This window comes from Monodon monoceros, unplaced genomic scaffold, assembly GCF_005190385.1.
Source record: "Monodon monoceros isolate NGI ecotype Baffin Bay Population unplaced genomic scaffold, NGI_Narwhal_1 Super_Scaffold_22, whole genome shotgun sequence".
Classification (NCBI taxonomy): Eukaryota; Metazoa; Chordata; class Mammalia; order Artiodactyla; family Monodontidae; genus Monodon; species Monodon monoceros.
This window is the reverse complement of record NW_021703779.1, coordinates 97,632,076-97,643,673: the sequence shown is the minus strand read 5'-3', so window position 1 is coordinate 97,643,673 and position 11,598 is coordinate 97,632,076. Positions and strand designations below refer to the sequence as shown.

At 36.5% G+C, this 11,598-nt stretch overlaps 1 protein-coding gene across 1 annotated transcript; it reads left to right on the top strand.

The window, feature by feature from the left end:
- Nucleotides 1-10,408: 10,408 nt before the first annotated feature.
- On the top strand, nt 10,409-10,892 carry CT83 (cancer/testis antigen 83). The gene is given in 3 exon segments (XM_029240221.1): nt 10,409-10,432; nt 10,648-10,672; nt 10,675-10,892. Coding segments are annotated over 3 exon segments (267 nt in total).
- Nucleotides 10,893-11,598: the final 706 nt, after the last annotated feature.

Genomic DNA, 11,598 nt, shown 5'->3' with positions numbered 1-11,598 from the left:
GAGAAATGGAAATAAAAATAAACACATGGGACCTAATGAAACTTCAAAGCTTTTGCACAGCAAAGGAAACCATAAACAAGATGAAAAGACAACCCTAAGAATGGGAGAAAATATTTGCAAACAAAGCAACTGGCAAAGGATTAATCTCCAAAATTTACAAGCAGCTCACACAACTCAATATCAAAAAAACAAACAACCTAATCCAGAAATGGGCAGAAGACCAAAACAGACATTTCTCCAAAGAAGATAGACAGATTGCCAACAAACACATGAAAGAATGCTCAGCATCACTAATCATTAGAGAAATGCAAATCCAAACTACAGTGAGGTATCACCTCACACCAGTCAGAATGGCCATCATCAAAATATCTACAAACAATAAATGCTGGAGAGGGTGTGGAGAAAAGGGAACACTCTTGCACTGTTGGTGGGAATGTGAATTGATACAGCCCCTACGGAGAACAGCATGGAGGTTCCTTTAAAAACTAAAAACAGAACTACCCTATGACCCAGCAGTCCCACTACTGGGCATGTACTCTGAGAACACCATAATTAAAAAAGAGTCATGTACCACAATGTTCATTGCCACAGTATTTACAATAGCCAGGTCATGGAAGCAACCTAAATGCCCATCGACATAAGAATGGATGAAGAAGGTGTGGTACATATATACAATGGAATATTACTCAGCCATAAAAAGAAATGAAGTAGAGTTATTTGTAGTGAGGTGGATGGACCTGGAGACTGTCATACAGAGTGAAGTAAGTCAGAAAGGGAAAAACAAATATTGTATATTAACGCATATATTTGAAATCTAGAAATATGGTACAGATGAACTGGTGTGCAAGGCAGAAATAGAGACACAGATGTAGAGAACAAACGCATGGACACCAAGGGGGAAAAGTGGGGGGGTGGTGGTGGTGGTGGTGGTGGGATGAATTGGGAGATTGAGATTGACATATATGCACTAATACGCATAAAATAGATAACTAATAAGAACCTGCTGTATAAAACAAAATATTCTAAAAAAAATGGACAAAAAAACAAACAAAAAATACCCATATTTTAAACCACTTTTCACATTCAGTCTATCTTCCAATAGTTACCGGGCTAGATTAATGTGGATACTAGAGGACAGCAGTTCCTTTCAAATTTATGTGATTTCAGTCAGAGCTTTCACCATATCTTCATTGGATCCACCTTAACCTCTTCTGTCCAGAGCAGGCTTTCATGGAAAAAATAATGAACTGTGCAAAACCTGTAGAATGTATGTGTCTAAAACATCATCTGACATTTTGTAGAAACTGTGCTTTCCAGACAATAGAAACAGTGAGCTCTGATCCTCATCTTAGAACCTAAATACTACACTAAGACACCACAGAAAAAAAATGTGGCCCGACCCCTACCCATGATGGCAAAGGCCAAATGGGGAACCTAGACATCTACACTCACAAGGCTGTAATAAGGCTCTCCAACACCCCTGATTAGGTGGCTCAGAGAAAGTCAAATAGAAAACAGGGACTTTCAACACCAATCCCTGCAACAAATCCCATTCCCATGGCATCAGTGGTTACTACATGGGGGTCCTGAGCTTACTTCCCACCCACCATTAATGAGATGCTATATTCCCTCCCTGCTGAGGTTGTGTCAAAGGAGGTCTAGTGGAGAGTCAGGACTTTTACCATTACGGAGAGGCAGTGAAGTCACCCCTACCACGGTGTCAGTGGAGACCATGTGGGGAGCTGGAAGTCCACTCCTAACAGCAGAAATGAGTTCACCCTTCTTCAACACTCAGATGTCAATGGAAGTCAAGTTGGGAATCTTTACTTCTACTCAAACTGACAGTAATGAGGCAGCATCTCTTCTTTCACTGCCAGAGCATTGTCAGAGAAAAGAGCAAATCAGCAAAAAATCCTGAAGGTTTCAATGCTATCCAGAATCTTATAATATGAAAATGTCCAAATTTCAATAGAAAGTCACTCATCATACTAAGAAGCTGGATGATCCCAAACAGAACAAGAATAGACAATCAGTAAGTGCCAAGTCCAAAAGGATAGACAGAGATGTTGAATTAGCTAAAAGGAAAAAATTGGCAACCCCATAAATGTATATCCAGCAAAAATACCCTTCAGTAATAAAGGGAAAATCAAGACATTCTCAAATGAGAGAAAAACTAAGAGAATTTCTTGCCAACAAACATACTGTAAAAGAATGGCTAAAAGGGTTCCTCTAAACCAAAGGGAAATGATAAAAGAAAGAACCTTGGAACATCAGGAAGTAAGAAAGAGCATGGCAAGCAAAAATATTGGTGAATACGATATGCTTTTCTTCTTCTCCTGAGTTTTCTAAATTATATTTGATGGTTTAAAAAAAAAAGTAAAACTGTTTGATGTGGTTTTAAATGTATGTAGAAGAAATATTTAAGACAACTATATTACAAAACAGGGAGGGAAAAGGGATATAAAGGGAGGTACTAGTTCAATATTTCACTCAGAATGGTAAAATAAGGACACCAGTAGAAACCGTAATTAAGGGACATTCTACAAAATACCTGAGAGCCTAGAGGAGCGTAAGGAGACATGGTAGCTAAATGTATTGTATTTCCTGGATGTGATCCTAGAATAGAAAAAGAACATTAGATTAAAAAAAAACAAACTGAGGAAATCTGAATAAAATATGGAGTTTAGTTTAAAATAATGTACCAATATTAGTTCATTGATTGTGGCAGATTTACCATACTAATGTAAGATGTTAATAATAGGGGTACGGATATATGTGAACTCTTTGTACTAGCTTTGCAATTTTTCTATGAATGTATAGCTATTCTAAAGTTTAAAGTTTCCTTTAAAAAATTACTAGGCCATAAAGAAAGCCTATGCTAAATGACTGATTTCATTCTCCAAACACAATACAGTAATAGAACAATAGAAAAGCGACTGTAAATATCTAAAATGATTATAGAGATTATAGAAATAAGTGAAAACCACGATGAAAGCACGGATTTGTAAAAAAAAAAAGAACATTTTTTTCTTAATCAATGGTTCAAAGAAGAAATCATAAAGGAAATGGTTATATATTTAGAATTAAATAATCACAAAAATACTACACGTGAGAATTTACTATACAACTATAGTAATTAAAACAGCGTGATACTGATGGAGCCTTCAGACTAATGAAACTGAAATGAAGCCAAGTGTATATGCATACATTTGTACATATATGAAAAATCAGCATATAATAGAGATGTTGTTAAAATTAGAATACAAGCTTTCCAATAAATGGTGTTGGTTCAATTGAGTATATATGAAGAAAAATAAAATTGGAACCCAACATCACATAATAATAAAAATCAATTCCAAGTGGATGTAAAAACCAAATATGAAAAAAAAACTATTGGAGAAAATATAGAGGATTATCTGTATGATTTGTGGGTGTCAATGACTTTCTCATACAAGAACCCAAAGCTAAAACTATACAGTAAAATGTCAAAATTTGAGTATGCAAAAATTTAAATTTTTCCATATGACAAAAGACGAGGTAAAATTAGAAGATACAACTGGGAGAAGACATTTCCAACATGTATAACCAAAACCAGGTTGGCGGGGGTCAAGAATCCACAAAGAACTCCTATATATTTGTTTTTTTAAAACACTTGTTAAAAGATGGTCAAAGAATATGGACAAGTAATTCACAGAGGAGGAATATGAATAGTCAATAAACATATGAAAGATCATACAGTACCTCTAGTCTTAATTTTTTGAAGACCCTCCATATTGTTTCCCATAGTGTCTGCACCAATTTACATTCTTATCAACAGTGCGTGAGGGTTCCCTTCTCTCCAATTATTGCCAGTATTTGTTGTTTCTTTGATGATAGCCATTCTGACAGATATGAGGTGATATCTCATTGTGGGTCTGATTTGCAAAATGCACCCCTATGTTCACTGCAGCATTATATACAATAGCCAAGATATGAAAACAACCATGAATGGAAAAAGAAGAATGAATATCCACATTTATCATCGAGGATTAGTTTCTTTAAAATATTAGTCAAATATCATAATATACACCTCACTTTAACTTTTATTTCTTTGATTGCTAATTAGACTGAGCATTATTATTATTTTTTGTCAATTGTTTTACTTCTTTTTTTATGTTCTTACCAATTTTCTACTAGAATATTCATCTGTGTTCTGAGATTTCCAGTCTCTTTCCATGTCGACATATTCCCGTTCTAACACCACATTGTTTTAAAAAGTGTTTCTTTAATACATTTGTATATAAGCAAGTATCTTCTCTTTATTTTTGTTCTTCAAAAATTTCTTGGCTGTCTTATATTTTAAAACTTCCAGATGAATGTTAAAAGCATTTTCTCAAGTTTCAAAAATCCTCTTGAGATTTTGATCTGAATTACAGTAAAATTACATCTGAATTTTTGAAAACTTGGCATGTTTATATTGTTTAGTCTTCCTATCCAGGAACATGTTATTCTTCTGCATTTATGTAAATCTTGTATCTCTCCCAGTAAAGTTTTATAATTTCCTTCAGCCAATTTTTTTTCTGGGTATTTTGTATATTATATTGTCATTGTAAGTGGTCTTGTTTTCCTACTATATTTTCTAACTAGTTATTACCAGTATATAAGAAAGCTCTTTAATCTGTTCATTTACTTTGCATCCAGGCACTTTACTAAACTCATTAGATCTAAGATTTTTTATGTAGAATCGTTTAGATTTTCTATGCAGATATTTCTTACTGCATTCACTGGAATTTCTATAGCATTATTAAATGATTATAGTGATGGAGCACAGTTGTCTTTTTCTTGATGTTGATTATAATGTCTCCAGTGTGTCGCTGTTACAGATGTTGTTGGTTATTGTTTTCATCTCAATATCCTAATATTAAGGACCTATTCTTTCATGCCCAGGTTTTTAAAAAATTAATGTTTAGTTTGTTAATCCAGAAATGGGTGTTGAAATTTAGTAAATGCCTCTTTTGGGCGTCTATTGAGATAGTCTTATAATATCGTCTTTTTTTTTTTTTACCTATGGAAATGATATACTAAGAGATTTCCTAATGTTGTCATCCTAACATTCTGAAATAAATTATATTTGGTGATATTACTTTTTTAATATTGTCCATATTTTATTTGCTTAGTGCTTTATTTTAGATTTTTTTCATTTTAAGAGAATCAGTCTTTAAATTCTCTGTGCTATATTTGGCAAGATTTTATGTCAGGGTTATGTTAGCTTCAAAAAATGCTTTATGGAGCCTTCCCCCTTTTGCCAAGATCTGACTTTTTAAATTACTGGCTAATTAAATATTACACGAAAATCTGAAAAAAAACCCATAAATAATCAGTCTGAGAATTTGAATATAGCTTCCCAATAGAATATAAGCTGCAAGGAGGATTTTTGTCTGTTTTGTTCACAGCTGTATCTCTACTGTTCTAGAACAGTACCTGGTATTCAGTAAACGTTTGTTGAATAAACGGAAAGTAATGAATAGTCTCCCAGACCTTTGGTAGAGTTGTTTAGAAGGTTTCTTTTTTCTGATTTATCCCGTGTTTTGCTCTATAAAGCTCTTCTAGGGCATCACTTACACACACATACATACCACCCCTCAAAAAAAAACACTGGTTTATTTTAGGCAACTCAAGTATATGTATTACTAGAAAAATCATGTATTATACTTAAATTTCCCACTGACATTAAGAACAATTATTATATTTTCCATTATTACAAGTTATAAAAAGCTGCAAATTATATTTTAATAAAATTTTCAGGTTGGCATTTCAAAGTTTCAGTGACAAACATAATGAATTGTTAAAGTCTCAATTTGAGATGGACATTGTAGCTCATTCTCTTAGCAAAAAAGCTAAAAGCAATTTTTCTTCCAAGTCCCATAATACTTTCCAGAACATATTACAGTTCTAAAGGTCACTTAAAATAAGCTCTAAATGTCACTTAAAGTAAAACAATGCCACTGAAAATAAAATACCAGATTTAAGCATTATCAATCAGATTATATAATCTTTTTATTTTGCCTATATTACAACATCAGAGGTGATATGGGGGTAGAGGAGCAAAAAATGTCTCAGGTTAGGGTTGATCATAACATGCACAGTCTTTATCCTTTTTCTTTTCAAATAAAAGAAATATGGTCTAGTAATTTTGACTCAAATATGATTAATTTGAAAGGGCATGTTCTCAGCAAAATTCTATGGCAATTTATATGTAGTGACGTCTGGATTATGGTGTCACAGATCAATGATCTGTGCTATATTTAACAAATACAACATACCACTTATTTATTTGGCCCTGGATAATATGGTGCAATTCCAAATGAAAGGAAGCTGTAATTGAAAAGTACAGAGCAACCAAAAAAGTGAAATAAACCTACAATGCCCTCTGTTGATGAAATATGTGACTAGAGAATGCATGATCAGAAAGAAAAAATTCAGCATATGTTTCTTAGTTCATTTTTGTTTAGTTTCTCTAAAATATGTCCTAATTGAATTTCATAAAATAAACGTTTTATGTTCTTCTGTTTTTACAGCAATCAGCACAAAATTATGTCAGTTAATAGGAAAAAGTATCAACATATAAATGGTTAGTGCAGTAGGCCCAGTCACATGGCCTTGAATAGGTGTGATCTACTCGGAACTTGTTCTCGAAGAACAACAATTGGAAGGGAAGAACCATTTTTAGACAATTTCAATTAAAGCAAGGTGGAAGATGTAGATGGGTGGAGTTCTGAACAAGCCAGATTGCTGTCCTCCCCCCCTCGTTTTCCCTAATCTTCAAATATCAGCCAAGTCCTTACAAATGATGGAGTTCATGTGTGTCTTATGGGTGCAAGGATGGTTGGTATCATGAGACAAATTCTAAATCCCCTCCTCTAGAAGATGTCACAGAGACTGATAGACATCCTTCAATAATTCCTCATCCTCTCTTTCTCAGTAGCATAACCATAAATTTTGATTGGGCTTATCAGTACCCAGAATAAATACTATATTTCTTGGCCTCCTTTGCAGCTAGATTTGGCCATGTATCTACATTCTGGCCAGTAAAATGAAAGTGGTAGTATCATGTGCAACTTTGGGGAAATGTCCTTAAAAGAAAGGAGGCACGTCCTTCTTCACGTTTTCCACCAGCCTGGTAACAGAACAGTTCAGCAACAACTTGGACCATGAGGTGGAAGATGTATGTTGAAGATGACAAAGCAACAGAGTATAACAAACCAGGGTTCCCAATACGTTTATGAATCTCCCATGCCCACACTGAATTGCTTGTCTTTTAATCAACTCTTTTTGTTTAAGTTATTGCTGCAGTGAAATATTATTCAGCTTTAAAAGGAAGGAAATTCTGACAAGGGCTACAACATGGATGAACCTTGAAGACATTATGCTAAGTGAAATAAACCAGTCACAACACAACAAATATTGTGTAATTCCACTTATATAAGGTACCTAGTATAGTCAAATTCATAGAGACAGAGAGTAGAATGGTGGTTTCCAGGGCATGTGTGGAGGGGAAAATAGGAAGCTAGTGTTTAATGAGTACAGATTTTCAGTTGGGAAAGATGAAAAAGTTTTGGAGATGGATGGTGGTGATGGTTGCACAACAATGTGAATGTACCTACTGCCACAGAACCGTACACTTAAAATTGGTTAAGTTCTATGTTTTATATACTTTATGACAATTTAAAAAAAGCCAGAAAAAGTCAATGTTAGCAACAGTCAAAGTGCATGATGAGAATATTTTCCAAAATCTTTGAGGTGCTCCCTTGGATACCAGTAAGATCAAAATTCAAAATTCTATTGTTAGAGACAATGTTACTGGGCTTCAGTCAATTTTATTTGATGAAATAAGAAATTAAATGTTAAGATAACCACAATTACCTGCCAAAGGAACTGTTATCACCCAACTATTAAATATTTAAATCCTTCAATGCTCTATTCTTACTTCTCTTTCAGTTTGTACGCCCTACACTGACATGAGGGAATTTCTTACACATCTAGAGCTTCAATTGTCATTTATATGCAAATGCCTCCCAAATGTATGTTTTCACTTATTTCCCTGAGATCAATTATTTTATGTTTCAAAGTCTCCTCAAACTCAACATGTCCAACACCAAATTCATGATCAGCATCCCCATACTTGGTTATTTCCCATCCATTCAATTGAGTAGGCCATAAAGCCAGGACCTTCAGTCTCCTTTACATCTCATATCCTATTATAAGCTCCTGTGCCATCATGTACTTCTTGTTATCACTTATCTCATTAATACTTTTACAGGATTTCTGTGAGTATTTGATTGATTAATGTCTATCTCTCACACTAGAGTGCACATTCCAGGTGAGCAGAGACTTTATTTTTGCTCAAAGTCATATTCCCAGAATACAGCACAGTGCCCACCCTTTATGTGGGTGTTTAATAAATACGTGTTAAATAAATCTTTAAGCTCTGAACTCATAACTGGGAAATAAGTTTGACATGAAAAAATGTATAAATGTAATTCCTCTCCTTCCTGTCTATATGAAGATTTGAGTTATTCCCCAAGCAGGGTTAGTGGATTACACTTTGACACTCACCTTGAGATCACCCTGGCTATTGCTTTTAGTTCTGTGTTTTAGTTCAGTGCCATTTTGTACATTTACCTGAATTTCTTGAATGCTTCTAACTTGTCTAGTACAATGATTCCTGTATCTATCCCCTCTCACTATCTAATCCAAATATACTGTTCAGTTCCTTGGGTGGAGAATAGTATATACTTGAGGCTCACAAGTGTAGGTAGAGGTCCTGGGGAAGGGGATGAGGGTAAGGGAATGGGAGAGTTTATCTCAGGACTCAAACTCTGTGGGTTCAAGTCGTGGTTTTGCTGCTAGTTTCAAATGAGTTTACTTAACATCTGAATCTGTTTCTGCATTTCCAAAAGTAGACACAGTATTAAAAATACCTATAGCACAAAATTATTGTGAGAACTATGTGGAGGAATGACCCTGGAATTACTTTTTAAACTGTACAGTGACACAAATGTACATTAACTATCCCAGTGTGAATAGGGTTGGAGTGAATCCTAAAATAGCAGTGGGGGTAGGGAGGAGGTATTTGGCCAAGACTCACAATTTGCAGGTAACTACTTTTACAGCATTTCTACTTTGTTTTTTTTGTTTGTTTGTTTGTTTTTTGCAGTACGTAGGCTCAGCGGCCATGGCTCACGGGCCCAGCCGCTCCGCGGCATGTGGGATCTTCCCGGATCGGGGCGCGAACCCACATCCCCTGCATCGGCAGGCGGACTCTCAACCACTGCGCCACCAGGGAAGCCCTAATTCGTTTTTGGACTTGTTTTTGAAATGAATAATGGAGTGGTTGCAGCAAAGATAAATTTATCTTAACAACAAAAAAAGGGGGGGAACATTTTTAAAATATAGTATTTAACCAGTCAATTTAGAGTCTGTACTTCTACCATGTTTCAGCTTCCCGAAAACCCCAAACTCTCCCATCGTCTCTAACTCTGTAACCAGGTGGGTGGTTAGTAGGCACTGCCTGGTTTCCTGAAAGCCGGTGTTATGTCATCAGGTTGTGAGTAGCGCCCCACTGCGTGTGCTTAATTGTGGAGTCTCAAGCTCACTCCAGTATATAAGGCTGGACGCTGCCGCGCGTCCCAGTTGCATCAGGTGGTGTGGCGTGCTTAGCGTACTGGTCACCGGCTTCCGTGGTCTGGGCAGCTAGCAGCCCCCTGTTTCCCAGGTGCCAGCTGAGTGCTTCGTTGCCCGCGAAATGAAGAGGCCGTAGAGGAGCCATGAGCCTCCTGTTCCTGCTAGTGAGCTGCGTTCTGTTCGCCTTCAAGTTTGTCTTCTGGAAAACCCTGTTTCAGATAAAATGTACAAGAGCAATTGGAATTGATGAAGCTCGATGAATATATGGACTGGGGAGGGGCCGTGTTTAAGAGAGTAGAAAGATAGTAAAATAAGAGTAAGGGGGAGGTCACCTCATTCCTGTTTCTTTTGAAAGGGCCCCAGATGTTGACTCTTTACCCACACACTTCTCTCATATTGACCAGTGGTTCCACAGCTGAAGTATGTTATAAAAAGCCCCAAGTCGCTAAGTGATATGGTCAGCTTTTCACCCACTTGAAAAGTACAGCAGAAAGCACCCACTCCCCAGCGCCACCTCCCATTTTAAGAATCTGTACTTTCTCTCTTCTTTGGCTTCTACTGCCACATGTGTTTCTGTTTGCCTCTTCCTCCCTTGTATTTGCCTTTTCAGCCATCTTCATAAGAGCTTTTGGGGGCATTCACAAGTAATTAAGGTCAAAATGTGGGCTTCCTGGTGATATTTAAAGTTCCAAGTGAAGTGCCTTTAGACAGGAATCAGACAGGATCCAAATATAGACCTACTGGAATGCCCAAGAAATGTAAGCCAAGGGTATGGCATTTGGGCATTAAAAGGCTACTTTAATTTTTTTTTTTTCTCAGTCTGTGTTTGGGAAGGGCATATTTCCAAATCAGTGTATTCATTCAACAGATTTTTAATCTTGGGGATGGACAATCAGTTCATTTTTGTAGACCAAGACTAAGGATGTTATTTGGCGGTATTTGGATATTAATAAACTACATATGTATAATTTCCTTCCCTTACAGAGAAACACTGGTGAAATGTCATCAAATCGACTTCTCTTGCACTGGTGAGATCATCCTCTTCTACCCAGTCAGCTAAGAGCAATACTGATAAGTGTCGTTCAGTCAACAGTCAATGGGATATTAATCTCCAAAACTCGATAGCCATGCAGAGGAAAATATTTGTAAACCTCAGCATCATGGAATACAATCTGGCTGAATTGGAACGATTCCTAGTTACTAAGGGTTTAAATCGTGCATTAAGTTAACCGGAAATCCACTAACAAGCATACAGAATGTAATGACACTGGAGGCAATCATTAAAGGCACTTTGAGTGGATTCATTTGATTATATGTGTTTATACCAAATGAATTATTATTTAAAAGGAGAGGGGGGGGCTTCTCTGGTGGCGCAGTGGTTGAGAGTCCGCCTGCCGATGCAGGGGACAGGGCTTCGTGCCCCGGTCCGGGAAGATCGCACATGCCACGGAGCGGCTGGGCCCGTGAGCCATGGCCACTGAGCCTGCGCGTCCGGAGCCTGTGCTCCGCAACGGGAGAGGCTGCAACAGTGAGAGGCCCGCGTACCGGAAAAAAAAAAAGGGGGGAGGGGATGCCAAGTCAGATACAAACTTCAGACATTTGTCAGTTTGCTCACTCACATTTAAAGAATTGATTATGTTGCTAATATATATTTCACTGGGAAAGGAATGAAAGCACAATAGAAAAAGAAACAGTTCGAGTTGTTTTCTTTTTAATAAGCTACACTAAAAAGAATATTGAGATACAGTGATTTTAATTTCACTCAAGTGTGAAAAACAGTTTTTTCTAATGGTTTACGATACAATATTGTAAATGTCTCCAAGTTTGCATTAAAGTAAATGGGATTTGATGGAACTCTTTCCATTATGCAGAATAGTCTTTCTTACCACTGTTGAATCTGTATAATAATAATACTAAGAGCTATCACTGAACACC